Source organism: Macaca fascicularis, chromosome 10 (assembly GCF_037993035.2).
Source record: "Macaca fascicularis isolate 582-1 chromosome 10, T2T-MFA8v1.1".
Classification (NCBI taxonomy): domain Eukaryota; kingdom Metazoa; phylum Chordata; class Mammalia; order Primates; family Cercopithecidae; genus Macaca; species Macaca fascicularis.
Genome location: NC_088384.1, coordinates 102,068,082 through 102,095,213, shown reverse-complemented (window position 1 = coordinate 102,095,213; position 27,132 = coordinate 102,068,082). Strand labels below are relative to the sequence as shown.

Genomic DNA, 27,132 nt, shown 5'->3' with positions numbered 1-27,132 from the left:
AGCCTCCTTGCTACATTGTGAGCTATTGGGCATCACGGACAGGAGAGAGATTCCAGCCAAGACCACTTGTGATGCTGCTATGTTATTATTTAGGATTGTTAGGAGACCCTCTCCAGGACCTTCCTCATGTGAGTTGGTCAACAAAAGCTGGAGAAAAAAGGATGTCCTCTTCACGTTTGGGGTCCTTAGACCCAGAGGGGATGGACTGGAGTGAGGTGAGGAGTGGGGTGGAAGTAAGCAAGTGGTTCACTGGAAGTGTGGGGACAGAACACCCACCAATGGTAATATCGAAAGCGTGGCCTCCAGTTGGGTGTCCTCAGCAGTGTCTGCAACGCACAGGCCAGATTCACAAACATGTAGCACATCAGGAAGAACCTGGAACACAGGAAGGCCCAGGGGAGACAGAGATGCAAAGGGAGGCAGAAACAGAAACAGCAGTGTGGGGAGAGAAAGGGGGAAAGGGGACAAGAAGTCAGGAGGTGGCCAGATCATGCTCTGGTGCTTAGCAAGGGGTGTGAAGCCAAATACCCTTACAACACACCCTGATAACACGTGTGGATGAATCTCTCTATAACAAATGATGGGCTTCTATGACCAGTGGGGAACTTCCTGGGGTTGTTAAAGTGTCTGGGTGGGTTGTCACGGGTAACGGCTGCAGGATTCAGATAGAGAAACATCCTGAGCCAGTGGGGAGGGCAAGAAGTCAGGCACGCACATAGACAGGATGGGGGCCACCTCGTCGAGGGATGCAATGAGGATGCCAATCTCGCAGATGCAGGCAGTCAGGAGCAGGGCCCAGGTCGGCTCTCCATTGGCCTTGCCATGGCCAAAGACCTGGGGACAGAGCAATCATCATGGGACTGAGACCTCAAGGACTTCTCAGCCCTCTCTCCTAGTTTTGGGAACCAGTGGAATAGAGGCAGGAATCCTATCACCAATGAGGAGGTAGGGAGAAGATGCATTTCTCTTTCTCAAGGAGGATGCAAATGGATAACAGGCTTTTGCTGCATCTTGCCCACCCTGACATCAGCACCTCAGTGCAATGAAGTTCAAATGATCCCTAGAGGGGGAAAGCAGCTCCAGAGGACCAGATGGGAGAGGAGCTGTCAGGAAGCCAGCAAGCCACCACGACCCTGTGCTCCATCAGTCTTTTTTTTTGCAACATGGTGAAAGCTACCCTTTTCTTGCCCTTTGACTGCCTCCCCAAGTCTCTGACCAACCACTGTGCCAAAACAGGGCCATTTATTTTTTCCCCAAGAGCAGACAATGCTCCAAGGGATGCACTGACCATGGGCCAAATCCCAAGGAAGACACACTCATCCTTCTCAGTGCAGTGCAGAGCAGAAGTGGCCCAGGAGGTAGTCTAAGGCTGGTTATGGCCCTGGGTCACTGTGTGGTCTCTCTGGGCAGGGGCCTGGCTGGTCTACTGAGGGTGAGCTGTTCTCTCCCACACTGACCTGCAGGAAGGGCACGATGCCGTCCCTCGAGATGGCCTGCAGCAGGCGTGGGGCCCCCGTGAGGCTCTGCAGCCCAGCCCCACATGTGGAGAAGAAGGATCCGATGACAATTACCCACGGAGATGGCCAGGCCAGTGTGCCCACCACCAGGTTACCATTCACAGCTTCACCAAACCTGGAATGATATGGACAGAAGATGCCGGGTGAGCAGTGCCACCTGGATTTCCAGGGCAGGTCTCCATACCAACTACAGAACCAACTGTGTGCCTGCCACAGGACTAAGTTCTGTAAGGTGACAGGGGAGGCAGAATCCCAAATGTTCCACTGTTTTTTCCTTAATAAAATAAATCTCTAATTTCCTGATACTGAAAACCAGGCCTCTAGGCCTCGCTCCAGCATAGGTCCCAGCCCCATGTCCCCCACTGCATTCCCTTACAGGAGCCTGGTGGTACCAGTGGAAAGTGACTCTGAGAGGACCCCCTACACCACCCAGCCAGTTGTGTGTGCCCATGCCCTTCAGACATGAGTGCTCCAGGACACCCAGCACTTACAGCTGCAGGCATGCGCACATTTCTCCCTCCACCCTGGCTCCCCATTGCCTGGAATGCCCTTCCTCCAAGCTGCCTAATCTCTGCTCAACCTTGAAAGCAGGAAGGATAAGTGAGATAAAGTGTATAAGACACTTCTAGCCTCCCCTCCTCTGAGAAGACTTCCCTGGGAAGACCCCGAAGGACTGGACTGAAGCCCCCAGGCTTTCCTATATGGCCGCCCCTACCGACCGCACTTAAAGTCTGTTGGCCAGTATAGTCCCACCCAAAAGAGCTCCTTCAGTACAAAAACCATGTGTTATTTATCTGCGCTGCCTCCAGAATCTCAGAGAGACCACAGATAAATACCACTCCTGTCTATGTGACCAATACATGGACATTCAGTAAATGTTAGACACACTATTGAATTAATCCGTTTTAAAGAAAAGGAAAGTATCATTATCCTAAAGGAAATGAGACACCATTCAAGTTTCTCGAACCGGAATGACAGAAGGAGGATGAAATATAAGAAGAGGACTTCGCAAGCAACCCCCGTGGCCTCCCTCCCACAGGCCCCTCACACAGGTCCCAGCATCCCCTGCTGGGTCTGTTTCCCAGAACTCAGCCTTCTATACCCACCCCTCCCCGAGAATAGGATCAACCCCAATTATCTTACTTGTCCCGCAGGACGACCCCCTCAATGCAGGCCCCAAACAGAACAACGGAGCTGATGTCTGCAGCAGAGGATAAAGGAGAATCCCCACGGTTCAGTCCTCCCCATCCCCACCCCTCCTGCACCAGCAGCTAAGGCAGCAACTTCAGCTGCCCTCCCTCTAGTCCTCCCCCGAGGGTGGTCCCAGCGCAGGCGTGCAGGATACAGACAGCAGAGGTGGTGGCGATGGCCAGGATAGTGCCGGTGGGGATTGACTTCTGGGCATCCCTCAGGTCCCCAGAGCGGTTAGAACCAGCCATGATACCTGCAAAACAGAAGTACAGCTAGGACTGAAGCCAGGGCCACAGGAGACCAGACAGATGAGAAAAAAGGGCACCACCCTCAGGGTCAGTGAGCCTGGGATCTAGTCCTAACATACTGGCTTGTGTGAGACCTTGGCCGTGTTACTTGGCTTCTCCTGGCCTTAATTCCCTCATCTCTCCAATGGGAAGTGAAATGTTGGGGTTGCTTACATGGTGGGGTTGTTGGACTAAGAAATTCCCAGCATCATCATCGACTCTCTCCTCCCCATCCACTCCCAGGCAGAGTCTTCCCTCTCTGAGCTCCCCTTCACCTGTGACTGAGGGGAAGTAGATGCCAACCAGCAGGGTGAAGTAGGAGGTCATATCACTGAAGACATAGGGGTGGTCCATGTCAATAGGAGTGCCATCGGCCAGGCCCACCGAGGTCATCCCACTCCTCTCCACAATCACGCCCTTGGTCAGGTAGGAGCTCCAGAGGTTCTCTGTGGGGAGACAGAATGCTCAGGGGGAGGCCAGCCATCAGGGGACCAGAGCTCTGGGACCAGGAGTTGGGAGGGGGCAAAATGTCAGGGGCAAGATCAACCCCATCTCATTCTCCCTGGCCTTAGCTCTATTTCATTTCCACTGACATTTCCTAAGCTCCTGATTTGGGCCAGGCCATGTGCAGAGATTTCACAGACTAATCAGACACAGTCTCTACCATCAAATAGTCCAATCTAGTGGAGTAAATAGGCACATAAAGGCCCATCTCAGATTGAGTCGATGTGTCCCAAATTCATCTCACCATCCACCCACCCCAAACCAGCTCCTTTCCTGCATCCTATATCTCAGTAAATGGCACCATCATCAATTCTGACACCCTGCCCTACACTGCTCCCTCTCCCCTTCCCCAACTTCAATACCACCTCCAACTTCTGTCCTTTAACCCCTCCTTAATAATTCTTAAATACGCCCCTTCTCTCCATTCCAAGGTCTCTCCACCGTGGCACTAGTGACCTTTCCAGCCAGATAATTCTTTGCTGTGGGGGACTGCCCTATAGCATTGTAGGATGCTTAGCAGCATCTGGCCTCTACCTACTAGATGCCAGGTACACCCTCCAGTTTTGACAACCAAAAATGTCTGCAGACACAGCCAAATGTTTCCCGGGTGGCAAAACAACCCTGGTTGAGAAGCACTGCAGTAATGCCCACAGACATCACTCCATCACTCTCATTCAGAAAACCATCATCTTTCTCTCCTGGACTCACAGCATCAGCCCCTTCCTGGCCCCCTGCCTCTCTCCTCTCACCCCTTTAACCCATCTACATTAGCAGCCAGAATGAACCTTCAAAAATGGAGATCTGACCCACATCCTTCCCTTTCCCAAAACCCCTTGGTGGCTCTTCATTGCCTTCAGAATGTGGCCCCAACTCTCCAACATGGCTTCCAAGGCCTGCCACGATCTGGCTCATGCCAGCCTCTCCTGCATCGCTTCTTTCTCCACCTTGTTTTGCTCTTTATGCCCCAGTCATACCAAATTACTTGCGGTTGGAAGGACACAATATACTCTTCTGCATCTGCGTGCTTTTAGGCAAGCTGTTCTTCTGGTTGCAATTTCCTTACTCTTCTCATAGAACTGAAGATCTTTCATTTGTCCTTCAAAACCCTTCTCAGGTGAGTCCAGGAAGCCTACTGCCATCTTAAATACATGAACTCTCCCTCCCCTGGGCATTCTCTGTGCATTGAATGCACATCTACATATGGCATAATATATTTGCTAATACATCTATTTCTGCCATTAGTCTCCTTGAGGCCAGGAACTGTGGCATATTTAGTGTTCCTAGCACTCAGCACAATGCTGGGCACTCTGTAGGTGCTCAGTGACTGCTTGTTACGTTGACGACTTCTTTTCCTACTAGCAGTGAGATACTTGTCCCCTTTTCACCTTACTCCTCCCTGATGCCAAGGACGGAACGTAACCCAGAGTAGGTGCTCAGTTAAAGCTGATTGAATTTAGCTGAATCCCAAGGAGGGCCCCTTAATCCTGACCGCTTAACCTACAATCCCTGCAGTGTTCCCTGGATGCCAGCCCTTGTCCCCCCGCAGACCTTTGATGAGGCCACTGGCAGCACCAGGGATGCCCTGGATCTCCGTGACATTGTTTCGGGTGAAGTATTCATCACAGGTGGCATTGAGGAAGCGAGAGGAGCAGAAAAGGCCCCACAGCTCTGTGGTCACCGTCTCATTTCCTTCCCAAGCCAGCTTGGCACAGACATTAAAGCCGTGGCGAGACAGCGTGCGGTTACCCAGGAGGCAGATCCTAGGGAGAGAAACAAGGGAGGAAGGTGGGGAGCCACATAACCTTGCCCTGGCTGTACAATACAGCCACTAGGAGACCTTTTAAACACACGGATGCCAGGTCCCCATATCGAGAGTTCCTCGTTTAATTTAAATGAAGCCTGGCCATTGGCTTTTTTTTTTTTTTTTTTTTTAAGTTCCCCAAGTGATTCTAATAAGCAGCCAAGGTGGAGAACCACCGCATTAGTGCAATGCTGTGTTTCAGCACCGTGGACAGCGGTCTCGGGGGCCGCCCTGCACCTCTGTCTGAGCAGTGGATGGAGTGGACTTGAATCTGAGTCCCTGGACCCTCTAGACTTCTGTGTCTTTTCCCATCCTGGAGGAGTTGTCCAACACTAGGAGACTGTCCCATTCCAGGAGGTTGTCCCCACCCAGGAAAGGTTTCCCTACCACAGACAGTATTCATTGCTTTGGAACTCGTTCCCACCTAATTCTTCGTAAGTCCACCCCACTAGCAAGCCGTTGACTCTTACAAGGCAAATTGTTCCCTCCTCCAGAAAAGTTACCCCACTCTAAAGAGATTACCCCCAAGCCAAGAGAGATTTTCCCTCCCAAGGGAAGCTGCTCCCAACCCACACCACTCAGATTCCGAGGGGCAGGGAGAGGGAGTTTGGCAGAGACTGTCACACAGACTCTGAAACAGGGCCAGGGAGTTAGGAGGATGATTCCTTGGGCTCAGAGCAGCAGCACTCACGGGAAGTTGGGCGGGTCGAAGGCAGACTTGATGACCCCAGCATAGATGGCCAGGATGGAGAGGATGACACAACCCAGGAAGACAAGGGCAAACTTGTTGACATACTTGACACCCACAAACACCACAGTGGCCATGCAGGTGAGCACACAGGTGCCGTAAACACGCATGTTGTTCAGCAAGGCTGCTGCCTCCCCACTGGCATCTTCTGCCTTGAAGATGGCCATGGCTGGGAAGAGGTAAGCCTGTGGGAAAAGGGCAGGAAGGAAGAACAGAGACCTAAGTCAGTGGCCCTTTGCACTACAGGAAGGGCTTTAGGAAAAAAGATGCTCCTCACAGCACAGTCACAGTGGTGCCAGACTGGAAAAGACATCCAGTAATAGAATCACTAAAGAAGGCATGGCCTGTCCTGCAAGGACTATGATGCAGCCATTTAAAAATTACATTGCAAGGCCAGGCATGGTGGCTCACACCTGTGATCCCAGTGTTTTGAGAGGCCAAAGTGGGAGGATCACTTGAAGCCAGGAGTTCAAGACCAGCCTGGGCAACATAATGAGATCCCATCCGAAAAACAAATAAAAATACATTTTTTAAAAAAATGACATTGCAAGGATGCTGGAAGCGATTACATCTGTTATTTTTGTTAACTATAACTCTTAATAATTATTTATAATTTTAATAATTTCTAATAGAAAGGTTAAAATAAATGTTCACCACTTGAGGTTGGATGAATAAATCATGATATCCCCACACAAACTATGGAGCTATTTAAAAAGATGGCGTAGTTGGGTTTTTTTTGGTGGTGGTTGTTGTTTTGGTTTTTTGTTTTTGTTTTTGTTTTTTTGAGATAAAGTTTTGTTCTTGCTGCCCAGGCTGGAGTGCAATGGTGCAATCTCAGCTCACTGCAACTTCCACCTCCGGGGTTCAAGTGATTCTCCTGCCTCAGCCTCCCAGGTAGCTGGGATTACAGGTGCCCACCACCACCCCTGGCTAATTTTTGTATTTTTAGTAGAGACAGGGTTTCACCATATCAGTCAGGCTGGTCTTGAACTCCTGACCTCAGGTGATCCAACTGTTTCAGCCTCCCAAAGATCTGGGATTACAGGCATGAGTCACTGCGTCCAGCCAGTTGACATAGATTTATATGGACTGACTTTAAAAGCTATCCATGGTACATTAGGTGAACACAATCAGATTTTTGAAAAAGAATATGTCTTATTATCTCATTTTTATAAACTTATATGTGAAGATATATACATATATTAGTATATGTCTGTATGTGTTTTCATAAGTACATCAAAATGTTATCAGTAGCTTTCCCTGAATCATAAAAAATCTGGATAATCTATTCTTTGTGCACATCTGTATTTTGTAAAATTCCCATGCTAAATATTAATGTTTACATTCTTCCAAGAGTTATTTTCACTGTAAATAATACATACAAAGAGAATATGAGTTGCTTAGGGAAGCATTTATGGTATAGGGTTATATTTTACATAGACAGAAACAATATCACATAGAAAAACAAAAACTAGAAGGCAATACACCAAAATGTTAATGGTGATTTTCTTTGGGTGACTTATTTCCTTCTTTACATTTTTTCATGACTTGGATATTGCCCTAATTTTCTGCAATGGGCAGAATTGCATTTACAACTATTTTTCAAATATTTTAATGTTTAAAAGTCATGGAAGTCTATTGTTCTCCCTCATCATTTGCCTCCTCAGGCCTTTCATGCCCCATCCATCCTCCCTGTCCTGCCCTCTTTCATCTGCTGCAAAACTAATAGCCGTGGCACCTTCTAGTTTTAGGTTTCCAAGGCAGTGTGGTATAGTGGACATGTAAATGTATCAAGAAGTAGGTGTTTGGTGAATATTTGATTTTTTAGAGAGAATGGGAAGAATTCAGTTACAATGCTGTTTGTGACATGTAATCTCCTTTTCTTTGAGTCTGGACATACCAAATGTTAACTATTGTAAGATTATAGGTGAATTTTATTTTCTTCTCTACCCTTATCATTTTCATCAATGAAGCTGCATCACTTGTGTAAGGCTCTGGAAGTCAGAAAGACCAAGGTTCATATTCCTTCCATTCGTTCCTTAAACTCTGAGCCTCGCTTTCCTCATCTGTAAAATGGCCACCTTTTTAGCCAGGCGCAGTGGCTCATGCCTGTCATCCCTGCATTTCGGGAGGCTGAGGTGGGAGGATCATTTAAAACTCAGGAGTTTGAGACCAGCCTGAGCAACATAGTGAGACACTTATCTACAAAAAAATACAAAAATTAGCTCGGCATGGTGGTGCCTACCAGGTACTTGGGAGGCTGAACTAGGGGGGATCACCTGAACCTAGGAATTCCAGGCTGCAGTGAGCCATGATTGTACCACTGCACTCCAGCCTGGGCAACAGAGTGAGACCCTGTCTCAAAACAAAAAGAAAAAAGAAAAGAAAATGGCCACCTTTAACTCACGAGAGTCATGACGATAAAATAAAATGATATACTTCAAGCCTTGGGGCCTGCACAGAGTAGGGGCTTGGGACATGTCAGCTCCACTTCCTATCCACCAGGGACACCTCATCAGCACCCATGCCCTGCAGGAAGGGGAGGAAGGATGGAGACCTAAGTCACCAGTCCTGGCTTCAAGCACTGCCCAGCAACCTGGTTTCTCTCCATCAGTCACTATTCCCAACAGATCTCTTTACATGGGTCCCTCCGCTGGTTCTTCTCTTTTGCAATCCAATAGCCACCAGCCATCTACCATTAACATCAGAGAGTACCTGTCTGTGGCCCATGGGAGGCAATCACACAATGGTAACTGCTGCATAACATTACTGTTATTATTTTTACCGTATTTTAATTCATCAACCCACCTCTGCCACCTACCTGAGAGCTGAGTGACCTTGAGCAAGTTATCTCACCTCTCTGAGCTTCTCATTTGTAAAATGGGCATCATAATACTTAAACCTCATAAGGATTCAAGAGAATGGCTGGAAAGCACTTGGAAGGATGCTGAGAGCTCAGTGGGTGCCTGATAAACGACAGCTGTGTACATTACATAATTATTGTATCTTGTCTCCCCAACCAGACTGTGAACTCTTTAGAAATAGAACCACATCTGACTTTGGCCTTACTGAACCACATCTTTGGCCTCACTGAAAGCCTGGCTTATAGGAGGTGTCCAGGGAGCACTGATTAACTGACTGACAGCCTAGGGTTCCACACCTCCTCCTCAGCCCCTCTCACCAGCAGGATTTCGATGGTGCCCAGGATGTACATGGCCCCAGCAAAGGTAGTGCCCAGGTAGAAGCAGAGGCCCACGGCGCCCCCAAACTCCGGGCCCAGAGACCTGGAAATCATGTAGTAGGAGCCACCAGCTGCAGAGAGAATCTGGTATCAGTGAGAGGGTCGGGGGCACTGGGCTGCTGTAAGGGGTGAGGGGTGTTCAGTGACAGAGGCAAAAGGGGGTTGCTCCAGGTCTCACAGGTTTATGGGCTGCAGTCCTAGAAAGGGGACTGGTGAGAGACACAAGCACCCACTCTGCTTGAATTTTTCAGCACTAATTACCATGTTGCTAATTACCCCTTTAAGGAGGTCGTGGCTCAGAAAATCGGATGATGGAGAGGAGGGTCTCAGGATGAGTGGGGGGAGGGCTGCCCTACTCAACACTAGCAGCTGCCTCCTCCTCCCCTGCCCCCAATAGGGCTGCCCTTACCTACCCCATGAACAGATACAGCCCAGCCCCCTAGTCTATAATATTACCTCTCTTGGGTCTTGATGTCCCCCAAAGCCCAGGGCTCTATCCCCCCTTCCAGCCAGCCATCCCCCCTCCCCACGAAGCCCCAGTCACCTACCAGGCACAACACCATTCGTTGCAATTGCACTCATGGAGATGGCCGTGAGCATCGTCTGTGAGGAAAGAGATCATCAGAGCAGTGGCTGGGGTGGGGGCCGCAGTGGCCTGGGTGGGGGCCAAGCCTTATACCCCATAAACACCAGCCAAACCCACAGGTTCTCTTCCGCTGAGCTGCTCCCTGGGCCTGTTCCAACTTCTACTCCTGCCAAGTCCTTCTTCTCAAGAAAACCTCTTATTCACCATGCGAACGGAAGGAGCCCAAGCAAGCCACAGCATCAGAGAGCTCTGGAAATCCCAGCCCGGTCTCAGACCAGCTGACTGACCTGAGACAACTCACTTCACTTCTCCAAGCCTCAGTTTCTCCATCTATAGAATAGGAGTAACAGCTCCAACACTGAGTACCTCACATGCAGAGCTGTCTCAAGGTTATGTACGAGGACATGCAAATGTATCAAGAGGTAGGTGTTTGGCGAATATTTGATTTTTTAGAGAGAATGGGAAGAATTCGGTTACAATGCTGTTTGTGACATGTCATCTCATTTTAGTGAGTCTGGACCTACCAAAATGTTAACTATTGTAAGAGTATAGGTGAATTTTATTTTCTTCTCTACCCTTATCATTTTCATCAATGAGCTGCATCACTTGTGTAATTACACACACAGAGAGATCCAGGTGAAACCTGGTTAACAGCCATCAGGGACAAGCCTGTGAGATGCAGGAAGGACCAGTCAGGCCTAATTTACTCTCAAAGATCATAAGCAGTGGTTCCTATAAAAAGCTCAGGTCTCATGCTTCCATCCTCCCACCTCCCACCCCCAGGTCTCTGCCAAGCCCCAGCTGTCAGGGGGTGGTGAGGGGAGGGGTGTCACTCACACAGGAGCAGCAGATGAACACCATGCAGAAGGACTCCATGATGCCTGCAATGCCCACCACCCAGGTGAGCCGCAGGAAGAGGATGACGCCAAAGATGTTCTGCAGGCACGGCAGGTACACGCCCATGAAGGTGCCCATGCGTGGGGCCTGCCAGGGAGGCCAGCATCAGTCTCTGCAGTCCTCATCATTACCAACACCCCAGGCGTGCTCCTCCTCCATGTTTTTCCACCCCCACCTTCCTCTTCTCTCTGTCACCATCCCTTCATCCCTCTCCTTTCTGATTCGTGTGCCCTTTACCTCCCTCCATTCAAATCCATTTTTCTCCCCCATCCTTCCTCACCTCCCATCCATCCCTTTTCTTCCATTTCTCATCCCCCGAGGCCCTCACCTGCACCGGCTTCCTTCTTCCACCCTCATTGTTTTCTGCCTCTTCGTGCTCCCTACTTCCCTGGGGCAGGTTGGTGTAGTTGGCCAGGCCACTGAGCAAGGAGGACACCATAGGACTGGTGTCCATCTCCTCCTACGGAGGGAGGGTGTCAGTGCTAGGAGTCTGGGGGAGCAGGCGGAGTGAGCTGGGTGGTGAGGGGCAGAAGAAGAGATGGGGACAAGTAGCACTAAACCATTGAGGTTGGGATGAGATGGGAAAGGAGGAGAAATAGGTGAGGAGACCAGGGGTAAGAATGGTAGGATGAGGAGAGGAGGGCAGGGAGCAGAGGGAGTAAATCCCAGGAGGGAGGAGGGATGGGGAGGCTCAAGGAAGAAGGTGGACTCAAAGGAGGGGTGGAGAGGAGGGTACTATTCCCTAGGGAGGGAGGGAGGAAGCAGCTGATGAATCAGGATGATGAGTTGCAGGTGGGGGCCCAACAGCCCTAGCAGCCCACCTCAAACAAGGCCATGTTCTTGCCATCATACTCCTTTCCCTTCTCTGTGTCAGTGCTGTTGATGAAGGGACTGCTTTCCTTGGGGTTGCCATCACCTGAGAAGGCAGAGGGGTCAGAGATCTGGCACCAATCAGTTGTTGTCCAACCACCTGGGCATACAGTGGTGTAGCCACAGTAGCCCTCTGATCTCAGTTTGTGCATTGGGAAAATGGCGCTAATACCACCTTCCTTGCAGAATTGTAGTTGACAGCATGTGCACAGAGCCTAATGCACTAGCTGGCATGCACTGCGTATTAACAGATGTGTGAGTGCTTCCTTGCTCTTGGGGGTCCTATTCCAGGACACCCCAAGACTCTCCAGAGTTCCCTTCTTAACTATAGCTGGGCTCATACCAGTGTTAGGGGTGGAGGCATGTTCTTTCCCAGTGGAGAAGGTCTGCCTTCTGGGAGCACTACAGACCGAGGCCCCAAGGATGTGCTACTTCTCGAAGAAGATCCCCTTATCATGCCAGAGATCCCCTCTGGCATATGCTGTGCTCTTTATTCATCTTCATTCACAATATGTTTACCAAGTGTCTACCATGTGCCAATACAGGCATGGGGGAAGCAGGGTAAGACAGAGAAGACACCATCCTTGCTCTCAGGAGACCAACCCAAGTGCAGGGAGACAAACTAGCAGCCAGGAATTTCCAATCTGGCATGGTCAATTCTAGGATAGAAGATCAAGGGACTGTGGGACACAGGAGAGGCATCCAGCCCAGCCTGGGAGGTCATGGGAGGCTTCCCAGAGGAAGTGACGTGTCCACTGAGAGCTGAAGAATGAGTAAGAGCTAGCCTGGGAGGGAGGCAGGGAGGGTGTTCCAGGCAGATAGAATAGCAGAACAGCATGTTCGATGGCCCAGAGGTGACAGCGAACAGAGTGGGTTAGAGGAATGAAGTATGATCTGGCTGAAGTCTGTGGAAGGGGCAGTGAAAAGTGAAAAGGTGAGCCTGCGAAGGGAAGTGTGGGCTGGGCCCTTAAATGATTAGCAGGTCATGTTGAAGAATGTGGACCTCATCCAGAGGGCAATGGGGAGTCATTGAAGAGTTTCAGGCAAAAAAAAAAAAAAAAAAATACCACAAATAAACCTGTGTTTTAGAGCCATCACTCGGGCTTTTGGGTGAAGAAAACAGAGTACGGTAGTTAGAGACTTTCAGTAACCCAGGTAAGGGCTGATGATGTCCCTGACCACAGCAATGTAGAGCAACAGACAGAATTATTGGCATATTTCCATGCCAGATGTTTGGCCGGGGGAGAAAGAATCTAGGATAATGTCTGGGGTTTCTAGCATGGGTGAATGGTTGGATGATGGTGCTATTTGATAAATGAGAAGTCTAGAAAAGGAGGAGTTTGGAGGTGGGGAAGATGCTGAATTTAGCTGAGGGTGAGGCACTATAGGGCACTCAAATGGATACATCCAGAAGCCACCTGGATATATGAATCAGGAAACATACAGCAAAGAGGCTGGTCAGGAGAAAGAGATGGGGGTAAGCTATGTAAACACGTATAGGGTGTGTGTGAAGCCAGGGACCTAGATGAGCTCACTCCAGGAGAAAGTATCTTGGGCACCACAGGGGAAGGTTCCTTCAGAAAGATATAAGAGGCCCCACAGGTACATTTCCTTGGCTTCAGCCATGACCCTTCCTCAATTCCAGGGCTGAATTCCAGTGGTTGACATCTCTCTGGACACTGGAGAAACTCCCCGCTGATCAAACTCCAAGTGAAATTGAGGCCCTAGGTTCTCCTGTCTCCTCAACAGCTGACATCCCTTTCTCCCCATCTCCATCCATCTGCATCTTCCCCATCCTCCTGTCTACCTCCAGGAAACCTTCCTCAGTCACCCAGCCAGAGCATGGCATGTCTCTGTTATAAAACCAATCTCTTCCTGACTAAAAATTGGGCCGGGAGGAGTGATGCCTTGCCTGCTCCAAAGAAACCCACCACCCAGTCTTCTGCCACCACCTCCACCTCATCCATCAAGGCAAAAACTCCCGGTTGTCAAATAGGGTGCAATCGTCAGCTCTTTCTTCTCACATATGTGAGTTCCTGGGGATAACAGACGCACCTCCCAGCACATAATAGGTGCTCAGGAAAAAGTCTTTGGAGCTAAATTCTCCGGGGTTCCCTTCTGGACCCCAGGGTCAGAAGAGTTCTCTAGGGCCAGAGAACAGGAGTACAAGAAAGAGGTGGATTCCCCCTCCTTTTAAAATGCTGACAGTATGCCTCCTGTTCTCAGCACACCATGGTGTGGACTAGAGAGACTGAGGGGACCTGAGGTGAGAGGAAGTTTCCTAATGGTTAAGAAAGGGGGCTGAAGTTATGGAAACTGACATTCCAGTCCCAGCTTCACTGGGTATGTCGTCACTTTCAGTAAGTCACAAACTCTCTATGCCCCAGTTTCCTCCTTTGCAAAGGATACTAACCAAGCTTAACTCATAGGGCTGTTGCTGGGATTAAATTAAATAATGCATGTTAAGTGTGCCTGTCACGAGTGTGGCTATTGCTATTATTACAATTGCGATTATTATTAACATATTTGGTGCCCACCCAGCCGGGGCTCCCCATCCCACACCGCACCTCCAACCGCAAGATTTTGGGGTCCTGTCTCCTATGGAGCTGGGTCCCTTTCCCCGCAACATCTCCTCTTAGGGCCAGGACAAACAGACAGGAGAAACCCTCCCCTCTGCCTTTCACACCCTCTCCCAAGCTCCTCCTTCTTCGCAGGGGCGGGTGGCGCTCAGGGGACGGGAATGGGGGCGTCCTGGTCCGAGACCCTGCAACTAGGTGGCCCCGCGCCGGTCTCCATGGCGACCGCGCAGGCCAAGAGCGCAGCGCCGAGCCTAGCCGGCCGCGCGCCCGCAGCCGCTTATGTAACGCGGCGCGCAGCGCGGAGCCAGACTCCAGGCCGGATCCGGGCCAGGAGATGAGGGCAGGGGAGAGGGCGGCTAGGTAGGCTCGTCCTGGGTCCCGCCTTTCCACTAACTGCCTGGGCGGGACGCCAGGCTCCCGGGACTTGTCAGCCAGGGCCGATTTCGTCCCCTCCCTGAACGCCAGGCGCACTGGTTGAGGGGGATGGGGAATAAGCTTCCGAGTTCTCAAAGAACCAGAACAGCTAAGGGGAAACTCGCCCTGATTCCCCAGAGCCAAGAGTAAGGGTGATGCAGGAGCGCCGAGCCGCGCGCGAGCGAGAGGCAGGGCCAGACTGAGGCTGAACCCTCCCCACCCCCGCCCCCTGGGAGCTCTCAACCCGAATCGGCTTTCAATTAAGCTGCGGCGGCCAGAGCTCCCGGGGAGGAAACAGGCGAGAGGCGCAAGCTAAGAAGCCTCCCCGGGGCCTGGGGCTGGGCCTGGGGGAATCCCTAGGCCAGCTCCGAGAGGGAGAGGGGGCGTCAGACCTCAAGGGGAAAGAAGACCGGGACACATCCCTGGGCTCTTCTTCAGTCCAGAAGTGCGCTCTTGCTCGGGCCATCCCCACCGGCCCGAGGTCAGCAACCAGTTCCTTTCCGTACATCCCCAAGAATCTAGAATCAGACATGTCAGGGGCTTTTGGCCTGATGGTCCTCTCTCAAGCCCAGAAGGTCTTTAGCACCTCCTACCACCATCTCCAGGCACCGCTTGGGGAAGGGGGGACTTCTCTCTCTGGGACCCAGAGCACATGACCCAGGTTCTGGCCTCTTGAGTTCCAGGTCCTGGACCCTACGTAGAGAAAGAAGGTCTCCAGATGGGTCCGCTGCACTCAGTGTCTAGAAACTAACGGAGAGGGGATAGAACTGAAGCGAGTTCCTAGTTCAACTCCTGCCTCACACACACTGACGCCTCTTTTCTAGGCCTCCTGAGCCCCCATGGAAACCCCAAGGCCTGGTGAAACCTTGGCAGAGAAACCAGGTGCTGGGGAATGGGACCATACCCGATTTCTGAGGGAACAGACAGATGCTCTCTCATCTAAGCCCCCCTCTCAGAGTGGAGGCTTCTGAAGGGGATCCCGGATGGACAGATCCGTGTCGGGATGCCTGGCGCTGCCGCAGACTCAACTTTGCCAAACTCCCCCGCCCAACCCCCGGCCAGAAGCCCGCGGGGGAGGGGGCGGATGCTGGATGAGGTGATCCCAGGGTCACTGGGGAGGTGGATGAGCTGGTCAGCTAGGAGTTCTGGCACCTGTATACCACTCAGCCCCCAGGAGGAATGAGGAGTTGCAGGAAGCGGGGACGGGGGAGGGGGGTCAGACAAAGGATCAGGGACCCTGGTGTCCCCAGCCTTTCCAAGCGGCCACTTGGCCCTGAGATCCAGGATCCGGAGGACCTCAGAGTCAAGGTTGCCAATCTCTAGAAGACCCTGCTCTTTCAGCCCTAGGCGCCATCCCCCAGAGGGATCTGCGGGAGTCTAAGCTCATAGGGTCAAGCAGTGCCCAGGGGAACGTTTGAAGGCGCTGAGCGCAGACAGCAGGCGCGGGAGGCGCGCTAGTGCGCAGGGGACGCAGCGCCGCTGGAGAGTTGGGGGTGGGGGTGGCTGACAGCCGTGATGGATGGCTGAGACCGCTGGGGGGCGGCGGGGGGCCTGGAAGCCTGAGGGGGTGGCTCGCCCCAAGACCTCGGAGCAAGGAAGCCGCGGAGGAGGGCGGGGGAGAGCGGGAGCAGCCAAAGGACTTGTCCCAAGCCCCTCGGTTCCTTGCGAGTCTCCGCACCCACCGCAGCGCGTCCGCAGTGTCCGCGCCGCGGCGCTGAGGATTCAGCCTCTGGGACCCCATTTCTGAGGCCTCACTGGGAAAGCTGGCAGAGCTAACTAAAAAGATTCCCCCCGCCCCGCCCTGGACCGCCCCAGGGAACTGAGAGGAGGGGGAAAGAGGGAAGAAAGGAGGGTGATCTTGCTTCCCGTCCTGAATAGGAACCCACGGGAAAACGAGAGAGAGAGAGAGAGATTCTGCAAAGTAGAGCTGAAAATCTATGGAGGAGGTATGCTTCAGTCTGAGGTCGGACCTTGGGAAGCCTTGGGGGAGGGGTCCCAGATTGCACCAAGGGTTCCCTTAAGGAGACACCGCAGCCCGGACGGGGGCTGTCATATGGCCCCAACCCCCCCCCCACACACACACACATACACACACACACACACACACACACACACACACACACACACACACACACAGCCACCTCTTCCCCCATCTTCCAGATGGAAGTCTTAGAACGAGGGACTGCAGCAGACTGCGCCCCCCGGCACCACGGGTGCCTGCTCTGCGCCAGGACGCCGGGGTCCCCTGTCGGGGAAAGGAGCCCTCCTCCCGCCGTCGAGCTCCACATCAGCCCATTTTAGGTCTTCTATCCCCTTCCCACTGCCTCCTCGGTTTAGCTAACCCAAGTCGGCCCGAAGCCGTGGGCAGCGACAATCCCCCGGCCCGCAGCTCTGCCACCGGGCGCGGCGCATTCCAGCACCTTGGACAGCGCCCGGAGCATTCCAATGGAGCTCAGCTCCAGGCTGCGGCCGGCGCCCACCGCCCGGGTCAGTCCCAGCCTCCTCTCTGAAGGAGGTGGCCCCCGTTCCGCCTCTAACCCCAGAGCTGCCTCCTCTCCTCGCTGCCCCCTCCCCCGCCGCCCCCGGACCACAGCTTACCCGGGTTGGCTCCCCCGTCGCCGTCCTCGCAGTCCGTCAGGTTGTTTAGCATGGTGGCGGCGCGGCCCCTGGTCTGGGGATGGCTGCGCCGCCTCGCCCGCGCCCCTCTACCCGCCTTCGCCGCTCTCTCGTTCGCTCTAGCTCTCTCTCGCTCTCCGCTCCACGGAGGAAGAAGCTGCAGTGCCCGCCCGCCCGGCGCACACACACTCGCACACGGACACACGCTCACACCCGCGCGCGCCCCCTCTCAGCAGCGGCGCTGCTCACCTCATCCCGTATGCAGGAGGCGTGAGCCACTGGCGGGGTTTTGGGGGGAGAGAGGGAGGGAGGGAGAAGAGAAGATGAGGGGCGGGCAGAGCGCGACTAGTGGCCCCCTTGCACGAAAACTGGGGGATTGCGTGGGTGGGATGAAGGGGGTGCTTCGGGGGACAGGGCCTTGCCTCCCTTGAGCAGACGCAGCTCCCCCCCACCCACTCTCCGGGCGGGGCCCGGCACGTGGGCAGGTGCCATCCCGCGCCCTAAAAATAACGGCAGGGAACTAGGTCGCGGCCGCCGGGAGGCGGCCCCGCAGCGGCTGCCTGACTGGGGGTCTGGGGTAACCCCCAGGGGGAAGATAAAGGGCACTGAAGTGGCCGTGGAGGTGCGCCATGGAACATGGGGCCCTTGAGAAGCCTCTCTGCAAGACTGGAGAGGCCAACCCTGAAGTGGGGGAGGAGAACCAGACCCTCTTTCATACCACTGCTCAAGAGATTGGAGCTGGAGGCATGTAGAGCCTAGGGCCCATAACTAAAGCAATGTGCTACCCCCAGGGGCCTTCAGATCACTGAACTGACTGATCCAACCTGTCTTAAAACGGGTGGGGTAGCGCCTGAGGAGTTACAAGGAACTCTCTCGATGTGCTTAGACTGACAAGAGTCCCATCATCCCACCCCCAAGACAAGTCCCTGGAGCCCACAGTCAGGGACCTTCTGACTGCCGACTGATCTAGAGATGAGACCTGGTGAGGAGGAGAAGAGGCGGCAGTGAGGCTTCGGGGAGGACCGACTTTCCACCAGGGACGGTGCAGCCTCTAGAGAGGACAGGCTGGTCCCAAGGCTGGCCAGGGACAGAGTGGGGGAGGGTGGAATGAGGCCGCCTGTCGGTTTGAGACCAGATTTTCTCCTGGGGCAGAAGCGTCTAATCCCCTAATCCAGGATTGCTTTCCAAGGCTTCCAGAGCCGACATGCTCTCTGTCCTCCTCCCGGCTCCCCTAAGGCCAATCCCCCAGAAGCTTGATCATCTTGGGACCCCTCAGCGCCCCTAGAGTCCAGGTTTGATCCAGTGGTGCAGACATCTCAGGAAGTGGCATCAGAGGTTTGAAAGCTTTGAGTCTCTAGAAGATCTAAACATCTGAGGATGGGAGCAGATCAGGGTAAACAATCTTCACACTCGCACTAGCTCTCTCTCGCTGGCCCTCTAAGTTCCAGAAGAGTTCTAGGGTTGGGAAAGGATCAGTCATTGTATCTTACACACAGCTTTCCTTTCACAGATGAAAAAACTAAGGCCCATAGAGGGAAAATGACTGCCTGTGGACATAATGCCAGTGGATGGCAGAATTTGGTCTAGCATCCAGATTGCTTTACTCCAGTTTAGGACTCTCTTCATTGATAGAACTTATAAAAGTGGCCTTGCCTCCATAGAAGAGACAAGGATGCAGTCATATCCACGCCCCTCAGCAGCCTCTGGATATTAGCTCCTGAAAAAAACAAAAACAAAAACAAAACAGGCTCTAGGTCTGAGATGTGCTTTCTTCCTTTTCTTGTGCTCAGGCTTCAGGGGTGCAGGGCTAGAATGGACTCTTGGCTTGCAACTGAAGGGGAAGCCTCCAGAAAACCTGCAAAAATCCTAAAGAGCCATTCATATCCCTGGAGACTGGAGTATAGGGCAGCACTTTTTTCAGGACCATGGACAGGATCCAGGGCTCAGCTTTACTTGTATTAACACAATTTGTCAGTGGCTTCAGATTGGGTCAACCGTGGAGTTTTCAGCAGCTGACTCAAAAGTGCCTCTGAGGGACCTACCAACTAAGCTTCGCTGCCACTTCGTTTTTCAGATACCCAAAGGACCCTTCAGGGTGGAAGGGTAGCTATTCAGACAAGTTGTGGGCACTGATATTCTTGGCTCTCCCAGAGAGAAAACCACCAAAAGAGTGAGATGAGTTTGAATTGGTGACAGAGGTTAAAAGAAGCCAGGGTTCAAAAATTTTTAAGCATGCCACTCCACTCTACACACACACACACACACACACACACACACACACACAGCACCAGCAGCAGCAGCAGCAGCACTGTGGTCTACTACTCTGCAGAGATGCATAACAGTAAAACACATGTAGCACGTTTGTCAGAGAAGTGCTATAGAATGAAGGAGATGCTGGGATTTTTCAGTAATCCCAGGTCTGGCATGTTCCCCTGGGGTTATTTTCCTTCATTTGTGGTCCAGCTTTGGCCACTCAGAAACTAAGTCCATGCATGGGGAAACCTAAATTTTAGGGAGTACAGGTGAAGGCAGGAGTGATTCCTCTTCCCCTGGGGAACCCATCTGTCCACTTTCACTAGAGTTCCCATCTCAAGAGCCATCTGAGATTCAGGAGATAGTGGTTCTATCGTATGCTCTGCCCCTAAATTCTCTCTGTATCTCGGCAAAATCAGGTTCCTCTCTGTGGGCCTCGGTATCCCGTCTGTAAAAATGAGTTAGGTTGCATAATCCATGGCACTTCTTCCTACTCTGAAAACTCTTAGTGCTCTATTAATCTCAGACCAAAGCCACATATCCCTTCCTGAGGAGCCCAGACCAAGTGAGCAGACAGTTCCAAGGGGAGACCCCAGCCCCTCCATTGACACCCCTCACCTTTCAGGAAGATTGTGCCCTATTCTGGCCTCCAGCCAACTCTCTGTGGTGAGGTTTAGAGAAAACACATGGCAGGCACCCACTACACTGCCAGCCTAGCACTGGCCAGTAAAAGGTGACCCGCAGCTCGGAGCCCCAGGAACCTGGCTGCCAGCACAGCATCCCCTCCCAACCAAGAACCCTGGGGAGATCTGGGGCCAGGGAAACCCTCTCATTAAAGCAGCACAAGATCCAGAGCTAGGGAGGGTCCTATTTCTAAACTCTGAGTCTCTCAAACTCATACCCCCTCCCACCATATGTCTCAGAGAGAAAAAAGCTCAGAGAAACTGCCTCCTGAGTGTCAGGATTTGAGAACTGGAAGAGATATTATAAATTATTTTTCCACTCTCCACTTATTGTGAAATTGGAGTCTGAAAATGGAAAGGTTCACATTTTCTTCATGGGGTGAACTTGTAACAGACTAGGGACTAGAACCCAGCCCCCTGACCTCCTGCCCGGGACTGCATCAACTGAACCAGGACGAGGGGCTGTTTGGAGGAAGCTAGAGCCACCGGACTGGGCCCTCTTTTCACAGGAGGCAGGCATAGCATTCCTCCTTATGGCTCAATCCCTCTGCTTCTGCATCTCCACTGCTTTACCCCCACAACCTAACCCACCCACCACTAGCTGTAGCCTCATGGGCCCAGGGCCCTGAATGCCCTCCTTCACTCTTCTTCTCCCCAACCCGCATGCCCCATTCTCGGACCCAAAACCTTAGCAGTGAATTGATGGGTCCAGCGCAAAGCACACCCCACACACACAGGGCTCACTGCGGAGCACGTCAACCACCACCGTCTCCGTGGCAACCGGGGGTTTAATTAACAGGCTGCAGCCCCATCACCATAGCAACGGCACCCCAACAGCCCTTTATTCCTCTGCAGACTCAGCCCATCTTCCCTCTTTCCCAATCCGGACCCCTTTCTCGCTGCACTCCCCCCGCCATCGCCACCCCACCTGGAGAACTGAGGCCTAAAGATCGCTCTGGTTCATTGAGAAAAGGGGAGGGGAGAGGAGGGGGATGAGAGAGAAAGAGAGAGCAGCCTGTCACCATGGCAACTGCAGCCCCGTTCATAACCAGTGTGTTGCCATGGAGATTCCTAGGGCTCACCTTGGGCTGAGGTACCGGGCAGTGAGGTTCTGAGTTCTGGCTTGGGGATGGGATGACTGGAGATCTCCTTAGACAGGCTGGAAATCTCCATATCCAACATATATACCAATAACAGCATTATTCTTCCCAATTTACAGATGGAGAGACTGAAACATGAGGTTTGGGTCTAGAGGAGGCAGACAGCTTCATCCTTCCAAATCATCACAAAATCTTAGCATTTTTATGGTTAGAAGGACCCTTAGATAACTTCCTGTTCAACTCCTTTATATGACAGATGGGTATATTGAGGCCCAGAGAGGGGAAGCAATGTCCCCAAGGTCACATCACAGAGCCTGAGCTAGAACATAGACGGGCTACATTGTGGTCTTGCTCTATCCTCCCAGCATAAGTTAGCTCCCTCTCCCTCCATGGGGACACATCCCAACTCATGTTAGTCTTACCAGGTCCAGGGCTCTTTTCAGGGCCCTGACTCCTCCCTGAGAAACTGAGGCACAGTGGGGGATCAGGTAAAGGAACACGGGAGCATCTCAGAGTTGTAATAACTGTCACCAAGTCTACTTCTGTTCATCTAAGTTACCATCAATCTCCCATGACACAGGTGAAGCAAGTGAGGTATGTGGCCCGCAATCCAGGGTTAGTGGAGGATTTGAGGCTCACCCTTGCCTTGCTTCTTTAACTCCTTATAAGTCATGTTCTCACCTGTAGCTCATCCTCTGGCAGCAGAAAGCACCCCAAGTGGCAAACCCTGCTCATTTGGCCCAGAGTAAAAGATAATACTCCCACACCCACACCATCTTCCCCAACCTTTCCCAATCTTAGACATGCTGCTATCCCTCCCTTTGGGTGAGGGCAAGATGTGGAAAGAGAATCTATCAGGGGCTAGAGGGCTGACACAAGAACAGCTGTGGGAAAGATACCACCAGATGCTGGGTTCCCCTAAGCAGCCCTTGTCTATTCCCCATGCGGTGATCTACCAGAGGGGAGGTGCTTGAGGCTGTTTCGGGTTTAAAAGGTGAAAAGTCACCCAAATCATTGTCCAGATGGAACTTCTAATACACTCCTGCACACAGGTACCCACCCCTCAGATAGACACAGAAATGCACACATCAGCACACCCTTCAACACGCTGGCAAAGCAGTGACACACAGAAGCACTGCGTGAGTCACTGACCACCAAAACTAATGGGGGATGCTCCTCCCACAAGACACACACACACACAGCCTCTGCCACAGCACACAGCATTCCAGGCTCACACACACTTGCACACCCAAAGCCTGGGGGCTGTATTTCACTTCGACCATACAGAAGTCTGAGTGTGAATGGGAAAACAGCAATCACCTTGGGACATGAGAGAGGGCCGTCTTATTCCTAAGCCAGGGGATGGGGAGTGAGAGAAGAGAAGGCAGGGGTAGAGAAGCAGGATCCCACAGCCACCCTCCTCTCATCTGATGAGCATTATACACCTACTAAGTGCCAGGCTCTGGATCTGAAACTCAGAACACAAAGAAAAAGGAGATGATCCTTGTCCTTGAGATGTTCCAATGGAGGATACTTATAAGTAAAGAAAATGACTGCCATCCACCAGAACGTGTGCACTAAGAGTGCAGTGGATGGGCCGGAGAGGAAACTGAAAACGATTTTTGGAAAAAGTTAAATGAGCTATAACTTACAGAATGAGTAGGAGTTTTCCTGGCTGATGGAGGTGGGAGAATGAATGTGGACAAGAACACCAGAAGCAAATGAGGAAAGAGAGTGACAGACTTAAGGCTTTGGCCTTTATTTCGCAAGTGATGGGGGGGGCCTTCTGTGGAGGAAGGCTAGGGCAGGACTGGAGGCAGGGAGGCCAGTGGAGAGGATATGGTCGTGACCATGTGAGGCTTGGAGCAGGGTGATGATGACAGAGGGGGGACCGATGCTGCCAGATTCAGGATAAGTTTCAGAGGTGAATAGCCAAGATGTGAGGACCAGCCGGATTTGCTGGAAAGAGAAAAGGAAGGGTTGAGAACGGCTCCAGAATTTCTGACTGTCAAATCTGGGAAGTTGGTAAGGTCATTCATGAAAAATGAGAAAAGAGACAGATTATGAGAAAGACGAAGAGTGGAAGGAGCCCAAGAAATCCAAGTGGCCACAACCAGGAGGCGTTCGATTCACTGGAGCCATTTGGAATTCGAGGCCTCGATTTGGTCATCGGTACAATGAGGAGGTCCGCCAGATAACCCTCTAAGGGCTACTCTGGGATTTCGGCGCTTGGGTTTGCTTCGGGGCGAGCTCACCTGCGGCTCGGCAGCGACCCCTGGCGGTCTGGGGAGGCTCCTCCTTCTCCTCCTCCTCCTCCTCCTCCCCTCGCTGGGGCCACTACAAGTCCTTCCAGACCCGAGGGCCTCAGGGCCAGGGAGAGGACCCCTGATGAGTGCCCCCTGCGGGGAGACTGTGCACGCACCCAGGATCCTACTTCTCCACCGAAAGCCAGAAGGATCTTTCCCCTCCCCTATATTCTGTGTTCTGCGTGTAACTTCCATTACAAGACTCCTGCACAGAGCCCGCGAGGAAGACGCCCCCAACCCCGCCTGAGCTGGCCCCTCCCAACCCTTCCGGAGCTCGAGCAGACGAGGAGCTAAGTGGGTCCCCGAGGGTCAGGATCAGCGACCCTACGGCATCCTCCCTGAATCTAGCTGCCCAGGATCCACACTAACTTCCCTGCCTCCCGTCTCCTTCCCGGGATCTCCAGTCGCTGTCCGCTAAACCTCCAGGGAGGTAGAGGATTGGAGGATCCGCCAGGCACCGAGGACCCGCTGACCTGGCACCTGCCTCCGTAACCCTGACTCAGTTTTCCTCCCGCCCTCGACCCCACCCCCTCCCTGGCTCCACTCTCATCCTCCTGGCCCAACTCATTCCCCACTGGTCCCGCCCTTTCCTGACCCCAAACCAACCTAGTCCCGCCGCCTCCCCTTTAGGGGCTCCTGACCACCCCCTTCAACACACAGCCCCCTCTTTCCCTACTTCCACCTCCCCACTCTGGTCCCGCTCACTACTCGAGATGTCCCCGCCACTTCAGTGCCCTCCGGCCTACTCTCCACCTTGACCCCGGCCCTTCCATCACCAGTCCCGCCCCCTTCGCCTCGGTCCCAACCCCTTCCCTGGCCCCACCCCTTTCCATTGTGGCCACGCCCACCTCGCGTCTGACCCCTCCCCCTTTCCACTTTCCGTTCCGCGACCCCGGCCCCTAGGTTTCCTAGTCCCGGCTCCGTTACCCCCTCAGGCCTAGGGCTGGGACCCCTCCCCGTCCCCGGCCTTGGCCCAGCCTCCTTCAACAGACGGTCCGCCCCGGCCCCTCCTCCTCGTCCCGCCCGGCCCTGGCAGGCCCCGCCCCCTGCGGCCTCTACCTTTGACGTCTTCCCCCGGGAGGTGGCGGGGGTCTGCGACCGAATGCCGGCGGGACTCCGGGTCAGGGCTTCTGGCGGGCCCTGCGGGGGGCAGCGAGGTGACTGTGAACCTGCGGCTCATGGCGCTGAAAGGGGCCAGGCGGCCGCGGCGAGGGCCGGTATCGCACAAGTGGCTGCAGCCGGGCTCTAGGAGGGAGAAAGAGCGGATCCCCCCACCCGCCCCCTGCTAGACGCGACGCTGCGCAGGGTCCTAGTGCCCGCTGTGCTGAGGGTTCCTGAATCTGTCCACTTCGCTGGGAGGCCCTGGGCTCCCCAGTGCCACCCGAAGGGCCTGAGGAGGCCATCTGCAGGTGAGAGTCGTCCCTACAACGGGGGCACTTCTGCTAGGGTCTCCTAAACACCTGGGGCTCATTCATTCATTCATTCATTCGGCACATGTCGATAGCGCTCCTATGTTTCGGGCAATGGTGCGAGGGATACGTCGGAGAAGGAGATCCATTGGCTTCTTGTCCTCAAGTGGCTTAAATTCTAATAAGGAGAAAAAGATTATACTTGAGCAAACGCACAGATGCGATCATTTGAGATTGGGTGTATGTTTAAAACTAGGACCGTGGGATAATGGGTAAGAGGGTGGACTGCTTTAGGGGTGGTCTGAGAAGGCCTCCTAGAAGATGTGGTATTTGAGCTGCGACCTCACTGATGAGAAGAGCCAGCTATGCAAAGATCTAGGGGGAAGAGTTCTCTGGAAGAAGAAATAGCAAGTGCAGAAGCTTGGGGTGACAAGGAGCCTTAATGTCCAAGAAACAGCAAGGTCATTCTGTCTGGAAGAGAATGAGTGGAGAAGTGAGTGACTGGAGATGAGGGAAGAGAGAAGGGCAGATCATGTGGTCTTCTGAAGGCTTTGGGAAGGAGCCTGGATTTTTTGAGCAGGGAAATGATGTGATCTGATTTATAATTTAACAGGATCATTCTGGCTGCTGGGTGAAGGTTCGACTAAAGAATGGCAAGACTAGAAGCTGGAAATCTAATTAGGAGGCTCCTGCAGACCCCAAGCTCGGGGGTGATGACAGCCAGACTAGAGTGGTGGCAGTTGTCTGATTCCAGTTAGGTTTTGAAAGTGAAACCGTCAGGACCCACTGATGGTTCGGATGTGACATGTGACCATAAGAGTGAAATCAAGGAGAAATCCTGGCAGTTCACACACTGCTGGTGGGAGTGTAGTTAGGCAAAAACTACTTTGGGAAACTGTTTGGTAACATCTACTAAAGCTGAACATACACACATCCTTCAACCCAGCAGTTTTTCTCCTAGATGTATACCCAGAAGAAATGACTGCCCGTGTTCACCAAAAGACATTTACCATGAGTGTTCATAGGGCATTGTTCATAATAGCCCTAAACTGGGATCTACCAAATGCTTGTCAACAGTAAAATAGAGAAATAAGTTGTAGTACCTTCACACAATGGAATACCATCTACGGTTCTCAGAACAATATGGATGAATCTCACAAATAGAACCTTGAGAAAAAAGAGTCCAGACACAAAAGAATACCTACCCTATAACATCATTTAAATAAAGTAAAAAATAGTCAAAGTCTATCTAAGCTGTTAGAAGTAATGACAGTGGTGCTGGGCACAGTGACTCACACCTGTAATCCCAGCACTTCGGGAGGCTGAGGTGGGTGGATCACAAGGTCAGGAGTACAAGACCAGCCTGGCCAAGATGGTGAAACCCAGTCTGTACTAAAAATACAAAAATTAACCAGGTGTGGTGGTTGGTGCCTGTAATCGCAGCTATTTGGGAGACTGAGGCAGAGAATTGCTTGAACCTGAGACACGGAGGTTGCAGTGAGCTGAGTTTGCACCACTGCACTCCAGCTTGGGTGAGAGAAAAAAAAAAGTAATGATAGTGGTACCCCTTGGGGAGAAGAGGTGGTGATTGCAAGCAGGCTTCTAGGGTGCTGATAATGTTTTGTTTCTTTCTTTCTTTCTTTCTTTCTTTTTTCTTGAGACAGTCTCACTCTGTCGCCCAGGCTGGAGTACAGTGTCATGATCTTGGCTCACTGCAGCCTCCACCTCCCAGGTTCAAGCAATTCTCCTACCTCAGCCTCCCAAGTAGCTGGGATTACAAGGTGCCCACCACCACACCCGGCTAATTTTTGTATTTTTAGTAGAGAGAGAGCTTCACCATGTTGGCCAGGCTGATTTCTAACTCCTGATCTCAGACAATCCACCCACCTTGGCCTCCCAAAGCGCTGGGATTACAGGCATGAGCCACCATGCCCAGCCTCTTGTTTCTTGACCTGGTGCTGGTTACACACTTGTGTTCCATTTGTGAAAATGTCTTCAAATGTACACTTATGATAGATACATTTGTATATTTATTATATTAAAGCAATGATTCTCAACTGGGAGCAATGTTGACCACCAAGGAACATTTGGCAATATTCAGAGACATTTTTGGTTATCACAACTAGAGCG

At 52.5% G+C, this 27,132-nt stretch overlaps 1 protein-coding gene and 1 long non-coding RNA gene across 3 annotated transcripts in view; both read right to left on the bottom strand.

Annotated features, from left to right (window-relative positions):
• Positions 1-24,856, bottom strand: part of SLC12A5 (solute carrier family 12 member 5) — a 39,280-nt gene extending 14,424 nt beyond the window's left edge. The window contains exons 1-14 of one of the 2 annotated variants that reach the window (XM_005569215.4): positions 24,653-24,856; positions 11,594-11,688; positions 11,101-11,232; positions 10,713-10,859; positions 9,838-9,892; positions 9,230-9,360; positions 5,992-6,233; positions 5,048-5,259; positions 3,271-3,441; positions 2,863-2,961; positions 2,661-2,718; positions 1,458-1,632; positions 716-834; positions 277-375 (exon numbers count right to left, since the gene is read on the bottom strand). In XM_005569215.4, the coding sequence (XP_005569272.2) occupies positions 277-375; positions 716-834; positions 1,458-1,632; positions 2,661-2,718; positions 2,863-2,961; positions 3,271-3,441; positions 5,048-5,259; positions 5,992-6,233; positions 9,230-9,360; positions 9,838-9,892; positions 10,713-10,859; positions 11,101-11,232; positions 11,594-11,688; positions 24,653-24,773 (1,856 nt within the window). In that variant the 5' untranslated portion in view covers positions 24,774-24,856. Of the gene's footprint in view, positions 1-276; positions 376-715; positions 835-1,457; positions 1,633-2,660; positions 2,719-2,862; positions 2,962-3,270; positions 3,442-5,047; positions 5,260-5,991; positions 6,234-9,229; positions 9,361-9,837; positions 9,893-10,712; positions 10,860-11,100; positions 11,233-11,593; positions 11,689-17,233; positions 17,373-24,652 lie in introns of those variants that run through there. The other variant, XM_005569216.5, reaches the window with a different exon arrangement.
• On the bottom strand, positions 23,023-23,683 carry LOC135965662 (uncharacterized). The gene is made up of 2 exons (XR_010578711.2): positions 23,543-23,683; positions 23,023-23,246 (listed from the first exon to the last, which is right to left on the bottom strand). It is a non-coding gene; the product is annotated as an uncharacterized lncRNA (long non-coding RNA).
• Positions 24,857-27,132: the final 2,276 nt, after the last annotated feature.